The sequence below is a fragment of the Strix aluco genome, chromosome 13 (genome assembly GCF_031877795.1).
Source record: "Strix aluco isolate bStrAlu1 chromosome 13, bStrAlu1.hap1, whole genome shotgun sequence".
Taxonomy (NCBI): Eukaryota; Metazoa; Chordata; class Aves; order Strigiformes; family Strigidae; genus Strix; species Strix aluco.
In genome coordinates this window covers 10,368,816-10,390,102 of record NC_133943.1, presented here as the reverse complement: position 1 = coordinate 10,390,102, position 21,287 = coordinate 10,368,816, and the positions used below count along the sequence as shown (strand labels likewise).

Sequence of the window (21,287 nt, the reverse complement as noted above, 5' to 3'; positions counted from 1 at the left end):
GCTACACTCTGACAAAGGGAAGGGGAGAAGCACAATTGCCCCCCATCCCACTGCTGCTCCGTGCTGTGGCGGGGGGCAGAGAGGCAGCAGCAGGGGCCACCCTCCACTACCCCCTGCCCGGAGACCCTGCCAGGGCTGTGGTTGCTAATGCCACGCTGCTTTTGTGCACGTTCACAGTGGGAACACTTCATTTTTCTCTGCATAGATCTGCACCCAACTTAATGTTAGGGTTCTGCTTTTGATAGGTTAATCACCCACCTTACGTCCCAGTTATTAGCATTTCCATGAGTGGGTTGCCATGGTGCTCTGCGGTTTATCCTGTAACTGTTAGTTACTTATATTTCCTAACAAATATCCTAAAATATCCTCAACTGGTTTGTGGTTGCTGATCAACATGGAACCCCGACCTTAGGAGATGGGCAAAACTGCTTAGGCATCAGTTTGGTGACTCGGAGCTGCACGTCCACCGCTCCTCTCTGCCAGGCTCTGCCGGTGTCCGCGGCGCAGGCAGCTCTCCCTGAACGCCAGCTGCTAACGGCAGCAGCAGCACCATGGCCCTGGGGCCACCGCAAGCAGCACCAGGCTGGTGGCAGGGTGTGCTGGGCATGTTGATGCCCCCCTGCCCCTGCACCCCCCTTCCCTCGGATGATGTGATGCCCGGAAGGAGACCCCCGGGCTGCCTGGGCTGCTGAGAGTGGTGGTGATGGGGTGGTGACCCCCGGGCAGCACAGGCCGTGCTGGTGGTGGGGACTGAGGGGGATGGGGACGGGGATGGGGACGGGGATGGGGACAGAGATGGGGATGGGGATGCAGATGGAGATAGGGATGGGGATGGGGACGGGGATGGGGATGGGGATGGGGATTGGGATGGGAGCAGGGATGCAGATGGGTCACAGATGTGAAGATGGAGACAGGGATGGGGATGGGGACAGGGATGGGGACGGGGACAGGGATGGGGATGGGGACAGGGATGGGGATGGGGATTGGGATTGGGATGGGAGCAGGGATGCAGATGGGTCACGGATGTGGATGAAGATGGAGACAGGGATGGGGATGGGGACAGGGATGGGGACGGGGACGGGGACGGGGATGGGGACAGGGATGGGGACGGGGACAGGGATGGGGACGGGGATGGGGATGCGGCGAGGCCGCGGCGCCTCCTGGCCCGGAGCCGGAGCCGGTGCCCATCGGGGCGGTGCCGGGGCCGGCGGCGGCGGCGGCGCGGGGCGGGAGGGCGGCTCCGCTCCCCCCGCTGCGGTCTCGGTTCCCATGGCGACACTTCCTGTGGCAGCCGAAAGCGGTAGTGCCGGGGAGCGCCGCGCCGGGCCGGGCCGGGCCGGGAGAGCCGCGCCGCGCCGCCGGCCGGGGATGCTGCGGGGCCGCGGGCCTCGCCGGTAGTGCGCTCGGCCGGGCGGTGCCAGGCATGCAGGGCAAGGCTAAGCTGCTGGTGGTCCACAACGGCCGCATGGTGAGTCCCGGGACCGGCCCGGGGCGCCCGTCCCCATCCCCCGGGGCTGCCCTGCGCGGCGGCACGGCGTGGGGCCGAGTACGGGGCAGGCAGGGGGGTGCGGAGTGGATAACGGGCAGGCAGAGGGATGTATGGGGCCGGGTAACAGGCAGGCAGAGGGGTGTGGAGAGGATAACGGGCAGGCAGGGTGCTGTGCAGCTGGGTACTGGGCAGGCAGAGGGGTGTGGAGAGGATAACGGGCAGGCGGGGGGATGTGGGGCTGGGTACTGGGCAGGCAGAGGGGTGTGGGGCTTGGGTATCCAAAGCAGACAGAGATGTAGAGGAGTATTAGGGCAGGCAGCAGTATGTGGGGCTGGGTAGCAGGCAGGCAGGGATATATGGGGCTGGGATAATGAGCAGGCAGGGGTTTATGAGGCTGAGACAGAGATATAAGTGGGGATGTATGGCACTGGGGTAATGGGCAAGCAGTGATGTATGGGGATGGGGTAACAGGAGTCAGCAGTGCTGGTGGGGATGGTGCTGGGTGGCACAGGCAGGGCAGAGCTGTGTGGGTGTGGGCAGCAGGGATGGATGAGGAAGAGCAAGGAGCTGGCAAGATAGGGGGGTGTGGGGCTGGGCTAATGGCAGGCAGGGCTGGGATGTGTGGGGCTGGGGTAAGGGGCATGGCAGCAGCATGTGGTGTGGGGTAGCAGGGACAGGCAGGGCTGGGAGAGTGGGGCTGGGATGGGAGCAGGCAGAGGGTGTGCGGGGCAGGCTGGGGTGTGTGGGGCTGGCAGGGTGGGGGGCACTGGCCAGCCAGGTCGAGGGCACCGCTTCAGTGTGGCCCCAGGCAGGTGACGAGAGCCAGCACTGTGCAGGGTGTGCTTAGCTGGGCTTTGACTGCAGAAGCTCTGCCCATCTCCCTGCCTGCTGTGGGTCCTGGGGTACCGCATCCCCGTGGCTGGTATCTGCGGTGGCACTCGGTCCCCATTTTGGGGCATCTGCCCTCAGTAGCCCCAGGCCCCAAGGAAGGAGGGAGCAGGCAGTTTGCCTGCCTAGGGCTGTGGTTGTCCTTCCTTCCCTCCCCTCCTCCCCTCCTCTTCCTGTGCCGAGGAGGCTGCTTCTCTCCTCCCCGGGGCAGTGGTGGCAGGTTACATCTGATAGCATCTGCCCTTTCCCAATTGCTGGCCTCGCCCCAGGGCAGTAGATGCACAGGAGGTGGGAGAAAAGTTGCACACCCCTTGCAAGCCCCAACCCCTACTCACTGCCTCCGGGTTGGGAGCCCCATGTTTTGCCTCTGCCATGGGGCAGCCATCCCGGTTGTAGCAAACACCAGAGCAGTGTTTGCCAGCAGCCAGTGTTCCTTGCTCCTGGGTTCCGACTGCGCTTGCCCTGATGCTGCTGCCTGCCCGGGTACCGCTCCACCGGGCTGGCAGCCGCCGTGTTGTCCCTCTCACGTCTCTTCTCTCCACCCCCACAGGGCCCGGCTGTGTCGGATGGAGGTAAGGCTGCTCTTTGCTCTGGGACAGGAGGCCAGCATCATCTTCAGGGGAGGGGGAAGTTCACAGCCAGCCTGGTGCCAGGGGCACAGAGCCAGCAGAGAGCCAGGTCCTGTGTCAGCACAGGCTGTGCCATGGGCACATGGCTGGTCCCCCGCAGTGCTGGGCTAAGCCCTCTGCCAGGGACTTGCCTTAGTCCCCCATCCTTCCTGCACAGCCCTATTGTGCCTGTCCCTCCCTTCTGGCTGCTCAGCTGGCACCCTTGGGTGCTGGGGGCTGAGGGGCTTCCCAGGGTAAGCAGAACCTGGGTACCAGCTAGCCGCAGACTCTCTGAAGGAGTCTGTCTGTCTGGCGGTGTGTCTCATTGTGCATCAGGTATCTCAGATGGCCCATCCGCCCATCTCAGCCCCGCTGCAGGATCCTTCTGGCATGGGGTGCCGGTGGCTGATGCTCCCACCTGCACGCACAGGGTGTGCAGAGTTATGTCGTGTTTCGGACAGAAGGAGAAGGGTGGGGAGCCCAGCAAAGCAGCAGCTTGCTGCCTCCTCTGCTCCCTCTGGCTTTGCCGGAAGAGCCCTGTTTCCATACCCTTACTTTCTCTTGCAAATGACCCTCTGCTCCCTGGAGCTCACCCGCCAAAAGTTCAAAAGCTGGGGTTGCCCCTGGGAACTTCCATCTCTTTGATGGAGGGACTCCATTTGAATGCATGGTCACCTTCCCTTTCTCCAAGGGAGGGTTTCCCCAGGGTTGGGAGCCGCGGGTGACACTTTCTGTGCCCTCTCGCTGGGTTTGTTCTTTGTTGTGGCCGGAGAAATGGAGAAAGTAAGGTCAGGCACCTCTACCCATCCTCCAAGCTTCCCTCCATGTCGTGTGCCCCCCACGTCCCCTTCCACCCCGCTTTCCCTCCCCAGCTGGGTGCCTTTCCTATGCATGCGCTTTGTTCCCCTGGGAGATGAGTCACATGTGGAGTCACCGTGACACCCTGGGGAGGGGCGGATGGCCAGTGCTGGCAGGGAGGGCTGTCACGCTGGAAAGTGCCAGCTGTGGCATCACAGCACTCAATCCACTGAGAATGCCATGGTGATGCTCCTCACATTCCCTACCTGAGGGAGGGCTCAATGGCTCCAATCGGGATGGGGTGGATGAACTTGCTGCAGATACAAAGGGCTGCTGGTGACAGGGAGTGATGCTGGGAGACACCCAGGGAGTCATAACTGACCCTTTTTCTCTCAGAGTTAAACGCCTCCAGGGCCCGTGGCAGCAACCACAGTGTAAACAGCCTGCCAGGACCACCAGCCACCTGTGGTTCTGCACAGGGCTCTGTGGTCAGCTGGGCCGAATCCTTCGAGACACTGCTGCAGGACCGCGTGGCTGTCACCTACTTCACTGTGAGTACCACAGCCCCGACCTCGGTCCCCGCTCCCGTCTGCCACTGGCCACCAGCTGTCCCACAGCCACAGTGCCGGCCAGGCCAGCCCCTCTCTCTGCCCTGCAGGAGTTCCTCAAGAAGGAGTTCAGCGCTGAAAACGTCTACTTTTGGCAGGCATGCGAGCGCTTCCAGCAGATCCCAGCCAGCGACACGCAGCAGGTACTGGCCTCTGCGCAGCCACAGCGTGGCTGAGCCTGGGTCACACAGCTGCTGGGAGGGATGCGGGCAGAGGTGGAAGTAGCTGTCGTGCCTGCATGTCCCAGCGTCCTGGCAGACCCCTGTTCTGGGCGGCTGAGCAGGCTGGGGGCTCTTGCCGGAGGAATAAGGAGCTGGATGTGATTTGCATCTGAAAAGCCACACTGGGGACCCATGGAGCAGGGCCGCTTCTCCAACCTGGCCTGGCCAGAAGGTGGAGAGTACTGCTGGGAGGACAAAGAGTCCACGGGCAGAGATCTGGACTGGGGAACGTGGGGACAGAGCTACGTGGCTGGGGGGGACAGTTCCTAACTTGGGCTGTACCTCCACGGCGATACCAGCGTGTTGTGCCCAGAGCTTGGTGCTGGGTGGGGGTGGCTGGCTCCAATGCCCGTCCTGAAGCCCCGGTACTGAGCTGGTCGCACAGGGGACTTGGCCCCTCAGATGGCTCTGGGGGATGAGCCAGGGGCTCCCTGCAGGGTAGCAGTGAGGAGGGGCTCCTGGCCTCAGCCAGACCCCCCCTGTTTCCCTAGCTGGCCCAGGAGGCACGGCGGATATACGATGAGTTTCTCTCCAGCCACTCGGTCAGTCCCGTGAACATCGACAAGCAGGCCTGGATTGGGGAGGACATGCTGGCCAGCCCCTCCCCTGACATGTTTCGTGTCCAGCAGCTCCAGGTACCAGCACCACCCGTGCTCCACCCCACCCGCAGGGTGGGGGCTGTGTGACCACCCCACGCATCACCCAGCATTGCTGCTGTTGCCGTGGGGCCATGCCATGGGGCTGGAGAGAGCTGTGGGTGGGAAGGTGTCTTAAGCAGACACATCCTCCCTTTGCAGATCTTTAACCTGATGAAGTTTGACAGCTACACGCGCTTTGTGAAGTCCCCACTCTACCAGGCCTGCCTGCGGGCAGAGAGCCAGGGGCAGCCCCTGCCCGACCTGCGGCCCCACTCCCGCAGCAGCAGCCCCCCACCTGACCTCAGCAAGGTGAGCAGGGAGGGAAGGGGGGCACGGGGACCTGTCCCTTCACCTGAGAAAACTGTCCTGGGTCCCTTCCCTGTGGCTTGGAGCAAACCCAGCCCCAGGATGAGGACAGAGGAGCAGTCAGGGGACTAGAAAAAGGGAGGGGGCAGCCTCGGATGTCCCCACACTGAGATGTTTCTCCGTTCACCCCAGAAGTCGAAGCTGAAGCTGGGCAAGTCCCTGCCACTGGGCGTGGAGACAGCAGGCAGTGGTTCCAACCGCAGCCCCCGCCGGTCCTTCAGGAAGGGAGAGCGGCGGGAGCCCTCCTGGGCAGGTAGGTGCTGTGCCGAGTGGGGCAGAGGGGCCGTGCCACCCCCAAAGGGTGCCCATGGTCCCCACCACTGTCCCTCTGTCTGTCCTAGAGGGGGGAGAAGGTGGTGGGAGTGCCATGCTGTGGCGAGAGTCCCAAGGCTCGCTCAACTCCTCGGCCAGCCTGGACCTGGGCTTCCTGTCCTCGGCCAGCACAGCTGCCAGCCCCTGGACCGAGGTGAGTTGTTGCCGCACTGGCCCCACGGCATCACGCTGCCACTGGCTGGGCTTATCCCATCGCATCCCTCCTGCAGGGCCATCGGAAGAGCCTGGGGGGCAGCGAAGCAGAGCTGCCATCTAAGTCCATGAAGTACTGCTGTGTGTACCTGCCCGACGGCACGGCCTCGCTGGCCTCCGTCCGGCCCGGCCACTCCATCCGTGACATGCTGGCAGGGATATGCGAGAAGCGTGGCTTCAGCCTCCCCGACATCAAGGTCTACCTGGTGGGGAACGAGCAGGTAGGGTGGGCAGAGGGGAGAAGGGGGTCCTGCCAGCGGGATTGTCCCCAGGCTGGGACCATGTGCTGCTCTGCTTTCTCCCTCCTGATGGTTTGGCTCTTGCAGAAAGCGCTGGTGCTGGACCAGGAGTGCTCTGTGTTGGCAGACCAGGAGGTGAAGCTGGAGAACAGGATAAGCTTTGAGTGAGTGGGAGCTTCAGGGCTGATGCTGTTACCCACACATGTCTGGTCCCCATCATGCGTGGCCACACACGATGCCCCACACCCAACCCCCCAGGCAGTCCCCAACGCCCTGGCTCTGCCCTTGCCTGTCCTGCCTGTCTGCGTGCCTGCAGACAGCCTCTTCTCCCCCTCCGCAGCCTGGAAATCTCCTCCCTCAACAAGACCATCCGCATCACGGCGAAGTCAACTAAGCGCATCCGGGAAGCGCTGCAGCCCGTGCTGGGGAAGTACGGTGTGAGGATGGAGCTGGTGCTGCTGCGGCGGGTGAGGGCTCGCACCTCGGTGGGGTCTGGGGCTTAGACCAGGGGCTGCTCGTGGAGAGTCACCGGTGTTTGAGATGGGCTGTGGCACCTCGCTGTGGGCTGGGGGGGACTGGTGGGTGTGCTCTGTGCTGTGCAGCCCGTGACCTGGCAGGGTCTGGCCGGGGAGGTCACAGATCCTCAGCCTGGCTGCCTTTGCCGTGCCACAGCGAGCGTGACACCGGCTGGCTCTTCCCGTTGCAGCAAGGTGAGCCGGCTGCGCTGGACCTGGAGAAGCTGGTCAGCACGGTGGCTGCTCAGAAACTCGTCCTGGAAACACTGGCAGGTAAAGCGTGCTCCCTCGACAAGCCGTGTCCCCCTACCAAGCCACGTGCTCCCGCAGAGCACCCACAGAGCCAGGCTGCTTCCTGCTGGCCATGGCTCCTGCTCCCTGGGATGGGCTCCATCCTGTCAGCAGCCGGGCCAGGACCGGGGCACTGGCACGAGGTGCTGAGCAACACTTACCTTGCAGACATGCGAGTGATGGAGAGCACCGAGGCTGTGGCTGCCCCCTCCCCGCTCCGGAGTGAGGTGAGCTCAAGATCCCACCGCGCCAGTCAGAGATTCCCCCATGGCTGCTGCTGTGGTCCGTGGGGAAGGGGTGCCCCGCTGCGACCCCTGCACACGCTGTGGGGCTGGACAGCGGGTGCCAAGGCTGGAGTCAGGCTGCGGGAGGGTGATGGGGATGTGGGCTGGGGGAGTGCTGCCTCCTTGCCCCATCACTGAGGCCTGGGCTGCTCATCGCAGGAGGGAAGCCCAACAGGAGCAGAGCCAGACACACTGTGGGAGATGCCTTCCTCCTTCTCCCGGCCCCGGTCTTCAGCTGCCACAAACCTGAACCGCCGCACGTATGACCTGGAAGGTGAGACCTGGTGTGTCTGAAACCTGAGGGGCTGGGGCAAAACACAGAGTGAGGGATGCAGGGCCCCTGGTCTGCTGGGGATGGGTGCAGGGTCCCGTGAAGTTGGGGATGGGCGATGGGGGACTTGGGGTCCCCCAGTGCACTAGGGATGAGTCCCACGGGTGCTGGCATGGAGCAGGGAGAAGGTGCAGGCACTGTGCCTGGGACTTGTTCAGGGTCACATCAGGTGGAGAGGGCAGCCGAGGCGTTAGGACAGGAGCCCGACTGCTGGGCTCAGGTGCATGACCTGCATTTCCCCCAGGGCTGGTGGAGCTGCTGAACCGTGCCCAGAGCTGCCGGGCCAACGACCAGCGTGGGCTGCTCTCCAAGGAGGACCTGGTCCTGCCTGACTTCCTCCAGCTCCCCGAGCAGGACGACAGCGCCTGCGAGGGGTCAGATAAGCCCGATGCCCCTCACCCAGGCTCCGAGGGAAACAGCCACCCACAGCCCACAGAGCCCATGCCAGCTCAGCCTCCAGTCGACCACGAGCTCCGATGAGTCCTGCTGCACATCCGCACCCGGCGCGTGGTGCCCCCGGGCCATGCCGGGCTTCGACACGGGGCTCGACGGCCCCTGCCCTCCACTGCCGACACTGCCCGGACCGCAGATTCGTCCACGTCCTGTCCCAAACTGTCGTGTCGTGTCACTGTGAGTGATTGAGCAGCTGCCATGCCCCGCGGTGGGATCACATCCTGGTGCACGTCAAGGGAGTCCTGTACATAGTTTGAACCCCTGTTGCGAAGCACTTTGCAACGTCCCACACATGCCTGGCACTGTCCTGCCCAGTGCCTCTGCCTGCTCTGCCTGTGGCAGAGCTGCCTGCCCAGCAAATCCTGCCTGTGCCGGGCTGGCACAGCCCCGCTGACTCTTTGGATGGGAAAAATCACCCTTCCAACCAAAGGGCGTGTAGGATAGAGAGGGTGGGTGGGGTAGCAAGGCAGGCTCCAGCCCCAGACCCCAGTGCTGTGGGCAGGCAGTCAGGAGAACATGTGTCTGGAGCTGAGGGCCGGATCCGGTCCCTGGCCCCCCAGGAACAGGGCTTCCCCTGTTGTTGATGTGTGGGTCTGCCCTTCCTGGGGAGGGCTGGTGCCCCAGACAGGTTGTTACCATCTGCATTGCATGTGCGTGGCTGGGCCTGATCCTGCCATGATAGCACTGTCGTTGCAGAGCAGGGCACCAGGTTCCTGCCCCAAGCAGATGGAGACAGACCCAGCAGGTCGTGCCAAAGAAGCCTTCCTCCTCCCCGCAGGGAGACCCTGCATGGGCAGCTGCTGAAGCAACCTGCAGGAGCAGATCCCTGTAGGTCCCCTGCCCCAGCCTGCCTGGAGCTGTGGGTGCTCGGCCCTTGGGGACAGGCCTGTGGGGTGCCAGAGGAATGCAGCACCCCTGGGTGCTGGGCATCTCAGCCTGGTGTGTGGGTCCCCAGCATGTGCTCAGCCTGGCATCCCTTCCAGTGGCTGTTCTGGGCTGTAACCTTAATCCTGGCTCTGCCAGACCTGGCTGTGCCCTGTTGGGTCCCCATCCCCAGCAGCCTGGTGTTCCCAGAGGTCCCAGTCCCAGTCTGTGATGGAGACAGCCCCCCGACAGCAGCCAGAACATCCCTCCATTGTCTGCGCATGCTGAGGCCCTTCCTGGCTGTGCCCTGGGTCACTGCTGTGTCACCACTGCCCAGGCAGAGGGGTGGCCCAGGGCAGCCCCAGGGCTCACGCAGGGATGGGGGGCATGGCCACCCAGCCCCACACTGCCACAGCCAGCTGCAGCCCCATGGCCCCGGTCAGAGCCCCACTGTGTCTCCGTGGTGCTGCTCAGTCCTGTCTGTGGTGTGAAACCGGGGGAAATAAAGAGCATTGCCTGGACATGTGTCCCTCTCCTTCCTCCTCAGCTGAGGCCAGACAATGCTTTTCCCAGCAGCGATGTCTCCCCAGCCCCCCCATACCCCACAGAGCCCCCACCGGGGCCTGGGCAGGGCTGGACCCAGCCCTCAGCTCTGGTGCCACCCTGCACAGCAGCAAGGGGCAGTGCCAGGAGCTTGTTTTCCTGGCACCGCTGATGATGTAGGGGACGCTGCAGGGCCGGCATGGCCAAGGACTTCAGCCCCGACCCTGTCAATGAGTGACAGCCAGAGCTGCCAGGGCCTCACTGGGTTAATGATTGTGGGGGCAGCTGGCCAAGAGACCCCAGGCACGGGGCAAATGCGGACACCAGCCTCCTGCCTGCCGCAGCCTGGCACAGGGCTCTGCGGGTGCCACTGGCTGCACCGCCCTGCCAAAAGGGTCCCCAGGCCCTGCAGAGCTGGGACATGTCCCCTGCTGTGGCACCTCCCGGGCATTCAGCTCCATTGGTTTGTGACTCAGTGGAGGCTCGGTGCTGCTCCAGCAGTGACAGGGATGTCCCCAGGCTCTACCCGAGCACCCTGGGGTACCCGAGAGACCTCCCCTTACTCCCCCCATACAACTACAGCTGACTTGTCCATGGTGATGGTCCTGGGAGTGCCCGATCCTGGAGGAACGGGGATGTGACAGCCATGTGGCCCCTCCGTGTCCACCCCTCACAGGCACGGGGGCTGGAGGGGCCTTTGGCCCCTGACTCTGCCCTGGGCAGATGTGGACACGAGCTGGCTGGGCACCTTGGGGGTGGATGGAAACTTGGCCAGAGATGCATAAACAGCGGGTAATGATAAATGGCATCGAGGAGGTGGTGACGGCAACGCTGTTGTCATGCTGCTCCTGCCCACCCCAACATAGCACGTGCTGGGAAGATGCAGGCTCTGCCCCACGCAGCCCTCACGGTGCTGCTGGCTGCTCCATGTTGAGCCGCTGGCACGGGCTGAGCCGGGCCGCGTGCCACCGTCACCACCAGCAATAGGACACAGGGACCGCGCTGGTGCTGACGTAACCCATTGCCAACGCCCTGGTGGCGAGGACGGCGAGTGCCATGGGCAGAGCCAGGTCCCCCACAGCTGACGCTCAGATGGCTCCGAGGATGGTGGATGCGTGCGTGGCCTCACCTCTGGTTTGGGACACCCCGGCAGCACCAGCACCAAGCCCTCTCCACCTCCTCCCCCTCCTCCTCCTCCTCCTCCTCCTCCTCTCTTGCAGGGGATTAAGCACCAGGCACCAAGTGATGGAGAGCTGAGGCTGCTCCCGCATCACCCTTCAGGCACTGGGCTCCAGCACTGCCCTGGCTTCGCTCCCCACCACACCGGCTACCGCTGGCCCAGGGGCGATGCCAAGCCTCGGGCAGGCGAGGCGGGGTGTGCTGACAGTGCGGTACCCCGGGGGCGCGTGCCCCATCCCGCCCCGGGGCCGCAGCTGACGTGGGATGCCGCGGGGTTACCTATTAACTGCAGGAATTTCTGGGGAGGAGGTGAGCAGCAAGCAGAGGCGAGGGGCAACGTGGGGCTCCTTAGACTTTGCTCTTGGCGTGTGTATAAAGGGCCGTGGTGCCCCGCAGGCCACTTTGCTGGAGGGACGCGTGGATGTGGCATGTGGACATGGCGCTGCCCTGAGTGCCCGGTCAGCCCCAGGTGAGCAGGGCCCTGGGCAGGGGGGGTCCCCTCCCTGTGTCCCCTGCCTGACCTTGCAGGAGCTCGCTGGGGTGGTACGGCAGTGGCTGGTAGCCCAGAGGACCACCGGGTGATGGAATGGTGCTCCTCGGTGGTGCCAGCACCGCAGGGATTTGGGGGGCCAGTGGCGGTCGGCGCGGCACAACCGTGGCTTCACCGTGGTGACGCGCGGCCGCCTCCGCTCAGCCTCAGCAGGAGCAATGCTGCCCTACCAGAGGGAGAGCCCGGCCCTGCCCCGCTGCCCAGTGCGGGGAGGAAGGGTGGTGCACGGGCCCCAATTCACCTACTGCCCCAGCCCCCAAGGTAGGTGCCCCCAGCCTCCTCTTCCTCGCCCCGCCGGGCTCAGCTCTGCTTCTGGCCAGACCCTGCCCCAGGCAGTGCCTGGCTCTCCTCTGCCGCAGCAGGGGTCCCTGTGAGGACGGGGCTGTAACACACGTGTCCCCTCTCCCCAGCTCTGCACCGGCTGCCGGGTGCCCACACCTGCCCCTTCACCGTCGGTGCGGTGCCTTGCCCTGACCATGGCTTCCCCTGCCCCGGCTCCCCGGGGCGCCTGGCCGAGGGCAGGGAGCGGTACGAGCTGGACGTGCTGCCCTGGCAGGGACCCCGGCTGGGCTTGGATGAGCTGCAGAAGCCAGGTGAGTCCCCCGGGCAGTGGTCATACAGTACCCTGTTGGGGAGTACCCCCAGAGACCTGCCACAGGCACTCAGGAGGGCCTCAGGGTGCCAGGAGAGCCCCAACTTTGTCCCTGGGATTGGTGGCAATTCCTCCCTGCTGCTCCATGGTGCCAGTCCTCGTGCTGGCACCTCAGCCAGATCTCCAGCATAGCAGGCTGCCTGCCAGCGGGGGAGACCCCCAGCAACCCGGGGTGCCGGGGGCAGAGCCGAGGGGCGAGGGGGGTGGCTGGCACAAGGTGATCCAGGGTGGGAGGAGATGGAGGGGACCCGGGGAGTGGTGACATGGCTGGGGACAAGAGCCCCACCCCGCACTGGAGGATGGCACAGGGCTGTGGGAGTCCGGCAAGCCAGGGCCGTGCCACAGCCGGCATTTAACGCTCTCTCTTGTCTTGCACAGAGCTGGGGTGCTGGGCCAGGGTCCAGTCCATCTGTGTCTCCCTTCTCAAGGTGCCCCTGATGTTCGGGTTCCTGTACCTCTTCGTGTGCTCCCTGGACGTGCTCAGCTCTGCCTTCCAGCTGGCCGGAGGTAGGGTGGCAGGGGCGCCTGGGCAGCTGGTGGCACCCACCGTGCCAGCACCCTGCCGCTCACACTCTCTTGCAGGCAAGGTGGCTGGAGACATCTTCAAGGACAACGCCATCCTCTCCAACCCGGTGGCTGGGCTGGTGGTGGGCATCCTGGTGACTGTGCTGGTGCAGAGCTCCTCCACCTCCACCTCCATCATCGTCAGCATGGTCTCCTCGGGGCGTGAGTGTGCCTGTGGGGCTCCTGGGGACCTGAGGCTGGGGGTAAAGTGGCTGGATGGGGTCACCCTGAGCTGGGCCATGCAGGGCTAGCAGGTCTCTCTGTCCCCAGTGCTGGAGGTGCGCTCTGCCATCCCCATCATCATGGGCTCCAACATCGGCACCTCCGTCACCAACACCATCGTGGCCCTCATGCAGGCTGGCGACCGCAGTGAGTTCAAACGGTGAGAGCTGGTCAGGGCAGCAGGGACTCAGGGGGCTGGGGGCTGCTCCCCAGGGTCTACCCCATGCCGATGGGCTCTTCCACACAGGGCCTTTGCTGGTGCCACAGTGCACGACTGCTTCAACTGGCTGTCGGTGCTGGTCCTGCTGCCTCTGGAGGTGGTGAGTGGGTACCTGCACCATGTCACCCGCCTGGTCGTGGCCACCTTCAACATCCGCAGCGGCAAGGATGCCCCCGACCTGCTGAAGATCATCACAGAGCCCTTCACCAAGCTCATCATCCAGGTCTCCTCAGCCGTGCTGTCCCCCAGGGTGGTGTCCCCAGGCTGGTGGTGGTCCCCCAGCATTGGTGTCCCCCATGCTAGTAGTGATGTCCCCAGCACTGGTGTCCCTTTGATGATGGTCATGCCCAAGTGTCTCTAGGCTGGCAGTGGTGTCCCCAGGCTGGTGGTGGTTGCCCAGCATTGCTGTCCCAATGCTGATGGTGATGTCCCCAGCACTGGTGTCCCTTTGATGGTGGTTGTGTCCAAGCATCCCCAGGCTGGCAGTGGTGTCCCCATCCCAGTGAAGATGTCCCCAAGCTGTGGGTGCTGTCAGCCCCCAAGCGCACTCTCCAATGTGTGTGCTGTTGCAGCTGGACAAGTCAGTGATCACGGGCATTGCAACGGGGGATGAGAGCCTGCGCAACCGAAGCCTCATCCGCGTCTGGTGTGGCCCCGCACCCCCACAGGTGAGAGGCCCATGGCCCTGCTGGGGCCACCAAACAATCCCACAGAGGGTGGGTGGTGGGCAGGGGCTGGCTTAGGATGCGGTGGAGTTGGCTGCAGCCCACCCTCTCCCTACAGACAGCCACTGTGGGGCTTGGGCCCCCCCTGAACTGCACAGTTCCCAGCCACTGCAGCACTAAGGGCATTGAGAGCCTCCACAATGTCACCAGGCAGAAGTGTGAGTGGGTGTGAGGGGCTTGGGCAGGGCTGGGGGACATGGGGCATGGGGCTGGTGAGGTGCAGGTGGGGCTGGGGGGCTGTATGTGGAATGGAGAGGTGCTGGGCATGGGGCTGGAGTCATGATGTGGGGCAGGGCTGGGAGATGTTGGGCTGGGGTCCAGATGTGGGGCTGTTGGGGAGTGGGGCAGGTTTGTGAGTGGGGCTGGGCCGGCCCCAGCCCCTTGCCCAGCCATGCTGTGGGGCAGGCGAGCACCTCTTCACCAACACACCACTGCCTGACCTGGCCGTGGGGCTGGTGCTGCTGGCCGGGTCCCTCGTCGTGCTCTGCACCTGCCTCATCCTCCTGGTCAAACTCCTCAACTCCCTGCTTAAGGGCCAGGTGGCCAAAGCTATCCAGAAGGTCATCAACACTGGTGAGTGGGACAGGGATTGCTGTGGGGTGGGTGGGATGGGACCCTGCCTGCCCCACGGCCACCCAACCCCATCCCCATCCTCACCTGCCATCCTCAGACACATCCCTGGCTGCCCCTAACCCCCATCCCTGCCTGACCCCCATACCCCCTGCCTGCCCCTGATTCCCACTCTGTTTATTGCTGTCATGGCCTCCTGGTGTCCACATCCCCTTTCCCCAGCCATCATGGCCACCAGCCACCAGGCTGGCCCCATACCCCCAGCCTGACCCCATACCCACAGCCTGGTCCCACAGCCCCCTCCCCAGCACCACGTAGGAGCGCCAGGCTGCTCCCAGCTGATGTGTCCATGCCCGTGTCCATGCCCATGTCCGTGCTTGTGTCCATGCCATGGCAGACCTCCCGCACCCGCTCAGCTGGCTCACCGGGTACTTTGCCATGGTGGTGGGTGCTGGGATGACCTTCGTGGTGCAGAGCAGTTCTGTGTTCACCTCGGCCATCACACCCCTGATCGGTGAGTCCCAGCCATGCCTGGTCCCCTGCCGTGTGCTGGTCCCCCCATGATGGCCTGTGGGTGCTAGGGTGCTTGGAGGGGTGGGAGGAGCCATCCCTCCTTGGAAGAGTGTGGGGATGGTGCTGGTGAGGAGCGATGGGACAGGATGGGGTGCCTCTCCTGCAGGCCTGGGGGTGATCAGCATCGAGCGTGCCTACCCACTGACCCTGGGCTCCAACATCGGCACCACCACCACCGCCATCCTGGCCGCCCTGGCCAGCCCGGGGGACAAGCTGGCCAGCTCCTTCCAGGTACAGGCAACCCGGGGCCAGGGCTGGGCTGATGGGGGGGCACCAGGCAAGGCAGGGGTGGGGGAAGCCCCATGTGCCTGGCCCGACGGGGATGCCATCCCTGCAGATTGCCCTCTGCCACTTCTTCTTCAACATCTCCGGCATCCTGCTGTGGTACCCGCTGCCCTTCACCCGCCTGCCCATCCGCATGGCCAAGGCGCTGGGCGAGCGCACGGCCAAGTACCGCTGGTTTGCTGTGCTGTACCTCATCGTCTGCTTCCTCCTGCTGCCCTCCCTCATCTTTGGCATCTCCATGGCGGGCTGGCGGGCACTGGTGGGGGTGGGCACACCCTTCCTTGGCCTCCTCTTCTTTGTGGGGCTGGTGAATGCGCTGCAGGCGCGCAGCCCCGGCCACCTGCCCAAATGGCTGCAGACGTGGGACTTCCTCCCCGCCTGGATGCACTCACTGCAGCCCCTTGACCAGCTCATCACCCGGGCCACCCTCTGCTGCACCGACCGCTGCCGCAGTCCCGAGGGCTGGGAGGAACGCGAGGGCCCTCCCCGTGACAAGGCCAGGCTGGGGCTGGACAACCCTGCGCTCTCCTACCCCGAGGAGGTGCCCGGCCCCGCCATCCGGGTGGGCTCCCCTCGCCCACCCCTGCACAGTGCCACCCGGCTCTAGCTGGCATCGTACACCTAGGCCACTGCTCCCGTGGCCACCCGGTTTCCACTGTCCCCGCTCAGCTGGTGTCTAATAAATGCCAAGCGCCCGCTCCCCCGGTGTGTGTCTCTTCTCCTCCTGTCTCTGCAAACCCTGTCGGAGCTGCAGCCGGAGCCACAGGTGCCAGACACCCACCATCTGCCCCCGTGTCCATACACCACCACTGCACAGCCCGGTCCTGTACGGGTGCCCAGTGCTGGGGATGCACCAAATGTGCTGCTGGTGCTGTGGGGGCACTTGCTGACAATGCTGCAGCTAAACCCCGCACCTGCGGTTTGCAGCCAGCCTGTACCCACGTGCCGCAGGCAGCATCTTCTTCCACCTGCCTCATCCCTGGAGGGCTGAGCCTGCAGGTCCCGTGCTGCACCTCTCTGTGCCACGGCAGTGTGTCGCTGAGCTGGGCACAGCACAGGGCGGCTGGTGAAGTGCTGCAGTGCTGTCGGGCTGGGGCTCAGCAGGTTGTTGACTGGGCATGGTCAAGCAGTGTGTGCAGCCTGCCGGGTACCCCAACACCCATGGCAGGAGCCCACCTGCCACGGTGACCCTGGCAGGAGCCCTTTAAGTGTTGGTAATAACCGCTTCTCCCACTGCCCACAGATGCTTGGGCTCCTGCCAGCGATATCGGCCCGTCCCTCCCTCCCTCCTTCCCGCCCGCCCTCCTCCCGGGCTGGGACCAGCGGAGCCAGCGGGGCTGCCGTGGGAGCCGCTCTGGGGCTCCCGGCACAGCCGCTGCCCCGCGTGCCTGGCTGGGTGGCCACCGGGCCAGGACGACCTCCGCCTTGTCGCCGGACCACGTCAGTACAGGAGCAGTGGTGGCCGGGACGCCCCTCCCGGGACTCAGCGATGCCGGCACTGCACCATGAGATGCGGCGGGGCCGGTGAGCGGGGCGCACGGCGGGGGGCAGCCCCATGGGGCTTCATCTGCCTGAGGGGCCGGGCCAGCATGGAGCCAGCCAGTGCCCTCCCCAACACCTCCGGTAACGACAGCGGTGCCGGCAGCGCCCCACACTCGCCTGCAGCCACGGGGCTCATCTTGCTGGCCGCGCTGGCTGTCCTGTTGGCCACACTGGTGGGCAACACGCTGGTGGTGGTGGCCATCTCCACCAGCCGGGCTCTGCGGGCTCCGCAGAACCTCTTCCTGGTGTCCCTGGCCTCAGCGGACATCCTGGTGGCCGTCCTCGTCCTGCCCTTCTCACTGGCCAACGAGGTGATGGGCTACTGGTATTTTGGTGGCCTGTGGTGCAGCCTGTACCTGGCGCTGGACGTGCTGCTCTGCACAGCCTCCATCGGGCACCTCTGCGCCATCAGCCTCGACCGCTACTGGGCTGTCACCCGAGCGGCCCGGCTCAACCTGCGCCGCAGCCCCGGGCGGGTGAAGGGGATGATCGGGGCCGTCTGGGCAGCGGCGGCCCTGGTGGCACTGCCACCACTCCTGTGGGCCCAGCCAGGGGACCGGGAGTGCCAGCTGAGTCAGGAGACCTGGTACGTGCTGGCCTCCTGTGCCGCCTCCTTTTTCGCCCCTTGCCTCGTCATGGCTGCTGTCTACTGCCGCATCTACCACCTGACTGCCCGGCGGACGGCGACCCTCCTCGCCGCCCGCGCCCCACGCCCTGCTGGCACCAGCAAGAAGGGGCCGGGGGTCGGGATGTCGGGCTGGCGGCGCCGGAGCCAGCACCAGAGCGTGTCACTGTGCCGGCAGCGGCTGGTGCGGGCACGGGAGCGGCGTTTCACCGTCGTGCTGGCTGTGGTGATGGGGGCCTTCGTGCTGTGCTGGTTCCCCTTCTTCTTCACCTACAGCCTGGGGGCGGTCTGTGGGGAGGGCTGTCGTGTCTCCAAGCCCCTCTTCAGCTTCTTCTTCTGGATCGGCTACTGCAACAGCAGCCTCAACCCCCTCATCTACACCCTCTTCAACCGGGACTTCCGCGCCGCCTTCCGCCGGCTCCTCACCATCCCCCACCGGCACCGCACCTAGGGTGCAGCCGGGACGCTGGGGATGTGGCCCCTGGCCCCACTCCCTCCCGGCAGCACCCAGCCCCACCACAGACCCCGGACTGCAGTGCTGGCGTGCATCTTGAGGTACTTCTGGAAATGCGGGGTTGAATAAAATGAGGCCAAAGCCTGTGCTCAGGGCTGGCGTCTGCCTCCTGGGAGCCCAGCAAGCAATACCTATCGCCGGCACTCGTTGTCACCCAGGTCACCCCACCTGTTCCCCTTGCAGCATGGGTGACCCGTTGGTGGTGACAACTCACCATGGCACCTCCTCTGCCTGCCCGTGACCCCCAGCATCCTCTTGCACAGGGGACGGACCCCACGGCTGCTCCATGGGGGGACAAAACCCCACATGTGACAGTGTCAGCAGCACCAGGCTGAGCTGGCCATGCCACTGCAGCATCCCAGTCTGAGCCCTGTGTCTCTCTGCTGGGGCTGTCACCTCTGGCTGCCCATCAGCATGTAGCTGTGCCACGCCATGGGGGCTCTGTGGGGGCACATACATACCCCACAGTGGGGTACAAGGGGTGTGGGGCTGGGGTCGGACACCCCACATTCTGCTCAGAGGCTTCACCAGGATCTTGCTACAAAAAGGAAAGGAGGAATGACATGCCGGTGCCAGAAAGGCAGTCCTCCCTTGGGAGAGTGTGGGAGATGGGGCTGCGTGGGAACAAGCTGTGGCACAGCCTGAGGTGCGAGGGGCCATGGGGGCAACTGTAGGGTGAAGACCCAGGGGCAACCACATTCCCCCAGGGGCAGCAGCCACCCTGTGCCTGCCCTGCCCGGCTCCCTGCACTGCTCTGCACAGACACCCGGGGGTCAGGGGCTGCTCCACTTCTCCAGCTTTGCTGCTCAAAATAGAAAATCTCAAAACATCGGACTTTCACTTGGCTAAAAACAGCCGCGGCGCCTGGGAGCTGGAGCCCAAAGAACGCTGGCCTCCGCCAGCCCCTGCCGGGGTGGGTGCAGCTCGGCCGTGGGGTCCAAGGAGCTGGAAGGGATTGGGGTACTCACAGCAGTGAGGACGCCTGAGCCACCCCCTGTGTCCACTGGCCCCGTGCATGAAGGGTCATGGCATGAACTTTGGGGCCAGCGGAGGCTCCCGGTGGAATCGTGCCGGGACGGGGGTGCAGCGCTGTCCCCCCCAGAGGCAGCCAGCCCCAGCGGTTGAAGCTGTGCTGGCACTGTCTGCGGAAGGAGCTGCCCTATCGCTGCTGCCTGGCTTCCCCTCCTGCGGCCGACTTTTGCCTTTTTGCAATTATACAGCATTTTGCTTCTAAAAATACCCAGGGAGATGAGGGCGCCTGATGCGGACTTGGCCAGGCCAGCCTGGTTGGGGAGAGAAGCTCTCCTCAAGGGGCACCAGCCCCGTGGGCAGCGTCCCAGGGCCCTGCAGTGCCCTGGCTAGTGTGCCCTGCCCTCATCCTTGCCCAGCGCTGCCCTCACCCTTGCCTGGCACCATGTGGGTCAACCAGGGGACCAGGCACCGTTCCTCCTCCTGGGCATGAGTGCACGGCTCCGGGATGCTGCAGGGCAGGAGGGGACAGGGACCAGCTGGACTGGGGGCACGTGGGGACGCCCCTGCTTGGGAAAGGAGTAACCAGCACCTCCAGCCTGTGCTGGCATCGGGGCAACATCCGAGCCCCTGAAGGGAGCTTCAGGCTGATGTCTGAAACTTCATATCCTGAGGCATTACCAGGGTGCTGGGGTGCTCTGGGGAGAGCTCCCCCACCGAGCATCTCCTGCTGCATCGCCATCCACCATATCATCCTGCCTACAGCAGACGGGTCAGCCAGGTCGCTCTGTCTCTCCACAGCAGCCCTCTCCATTCCACGTTTGTACAAAGTCCATCTAATCAGCCACAGCGTGACCCTTATTCCTGCCCTGCTTCAAACTGCCATGACCCCAGTACTGCCGGGAAAGCATCTCCCCTCAAAGTGCTGATTATTCCTGCCCAACTGCAGCACCTGCACTCATCCGCCTGGAATTGCATCCTGCATTTGCAGGCTTTTTCTCCAATTTCTCAAGATTATTTTTAATTACGCCCCTGATAGGCTTGGGTTTGGAGCCCTCTCCCTCTCCAGCTACATCTCCTCCACAGAGCTAAAAAGCACGGTCCTGGTTACACCACCTGGGCTGCTCCAGCTCTGTTGGAGACACCAAGACCCCTCTGGACACTCGTGCTGCTCTGGCAGCACCCTGTGACCAATGACTCTTGCTGGTGGTGGGAATGGTGCTGCAAAGGCCAGATGGGAGGAGACAGAAAGTAGCAACCTAAGGGTTAGGCATGCAAATGCATGGAAACAAAGTCATTGCATTTGAAGCTCAAAATAAGCATGTGCCACCTTTAAAAGGAAAGAAGCTCTAAAAGAAGAAAGCTCACAGTCTGAGCTCATCCTTCGTGGCAGAGTGACACAGGAGATCACCTCCGAGGTACGGCAGGGCAAAGCATCCTCCTCCTTGTTATCACTGTGGGTTTGTAACCAGAAGATGAGATGCCTGATCTCCAGTAGATGCTGAAGGGCACAGCAGACCACAGTCAGTACCGACTGCATGGGCAGTGAGTGCTTGGAATAATTTGTGTTATTATCAGTCTCGCTACAGTCTGAGGACATGAACCTCTTCCCTCCTGCTCACTAGCATGGCCCAGCTGAGCAGCACTTAGGGGTCCAGGCTGGTCCTCACCAGCAGGCTGCCATTGGCAGGGGCCAGTGGAGGGACCTGCCCATCACCACGTGCTCCTCCTTGTCCTGGCCACCACCAACCTCACACCAGGGGCAGCCCCACTGCCACCAGCTGCCACACGCAAGGCAGGAAGGAGGCATCACCCGTGGGCTAGAGCCAAAGACAGGAGCCGTTGGAAGACAGAGGTGACACCCACACCCAAACACCAGAAGGAGCAGAAAGTGGGGCAGGCACAACTTGCTGATGGACATGAGGGTTAACGAGCAGTTTTACACAGAATCAGCAGGGAGCTGGGGTCAGCCCCAGCAGGAGGAGGCTGACCATGCTGCACCCCCCACCGCCAAGAGCGCTGGGGGATGAGGAAACCACAAACCTCCACGGCAGCAGTGACCAGGCACAGCAGCAGAGCTTGCGTCACCCGCCCCGCGACACTGGGATTGACCAACACCGGACATGGAGGTGCCTGGGAGACTTTATTGAGGCCACTGCAAACACAGGCCCAAGCTGTGAAAAGAGGCCTGAAAAGAGGGGGGAAGGGCTGCCCTAAACACATAGCTGCTTCTAACAGGATACCTCAGCGAGGCCGCCTCCGCACACAACACACAAACTCGACCCAAGCTCACTATGGAGCCCCCCCTCCCAAGCACCCCCTTATAAACTGCAGCTCGGCCCCACCCCTACGGAACGCCCCTATCACGACCCGATCTGCAGCAGAGTGGCAGCTCTCCACCCAATCAGATGCCGCAAAAGGCGGGTCTCTTCCTGT

General features: G+C 64.1%; 3 protein-coding genes across 5 annotated transcripts; all 3 read left to right on the top strand.

Moving 5' to 3' along the window:
* The first annotated feature begins 1,269 nt into the window (after nt 1–1,269).
* RGS14 (regulator of G protein signaling 14) lies at nt 1,270–9,639 on the top strand. Its single transcript, XM_074838571.1, is given in 16 exon segments — nt 1,270–1,326; nt 1,328–1,468; nt 2,928–2,949; nt 4,180–4,334; nt 4,442–4,534; nt 5,104–5,247; nt 5,410–5,559; nt 5,749–5,869; nt 5,958–6,082; nt 6,159–6,362; nt 6,468–6,544; nt 6,721–6,847; nt 7,087–7,168; nt 7,355–7,413; nt 7,630–7,744; nt 8,046–9,639. Coding segments are annotated over 16 exon segments (1,908 nt in total). The 3' UTR covers nt 8,282–9,639.
* On the top strand, nt 8,329–15,902 carry SLC34A1 (solute carrier family 34 member 1). 3 transcript variants are annotated; one of them, XM_074838568.1, is made up of 15 exons: nt 8,329–8,431; nt 10,882–11,149; nt 11,237–11,309; nt 11,535–11,651; nt 11,801–11,983; nt 12,421–12,549; nt 12,625–12,768; nt 12,877–12,988; nt 13,076–13,271; nt 13,621–13,716; nt 13,832–13,931; nt 14,179–14,346; nt 14,741–14,857; nt 15,023–15,147; nt 15,254–15,902. In XM_074838568.1, exons 2-15 carry the CDS (start codon nt 11,105–11,107, stop codon nt 15,806–15,808), a joined length of 2,160 nt encoding a protein of 719 aa, XP_074694669.1. In that variant the 5' UTR covers nt 8,329–8,431; nt 10,882–11,104; the 3' UTR covers nt 15,809–15,902. The 3 variants fall into 3 exon arrangements, with proteins under 3 accessions (XP_074694669.1, XP_074694670.1, XP_074694671.1); XM_074838569.1 differs by lacking the exon at nt 11,535–11,651; XM_074838570.1 differs by lacking the exons at nt 8,329–8,431; nt 10,882–11,149; nt 11,535–11,651 and having other exon boundaries at nt 11,267–11,309; nt 12,471–12,549.
* A 684-nt stretch (nt 15,903–16,586) lies between these two features.
* Nucleotides 16,587–17,881, top strand: LOC141929258 (alpha-2Db adrenergic receptor-like). Its single transcript, XM_074838456.1, has one exon. It carries the CDS (start codon nt 16,707–16,709, stop codon nt 17,817–17,819), a length of 1,113 nt encoding a protein of 370 aa, XP_074694557.1. The 5' UTR covers nt 16,587–16,706; the 3' UTR covers nt 17,820–17,881.
* Nucleotides 17,882–21,287: the final 3,406 nt, after the last annotated feature.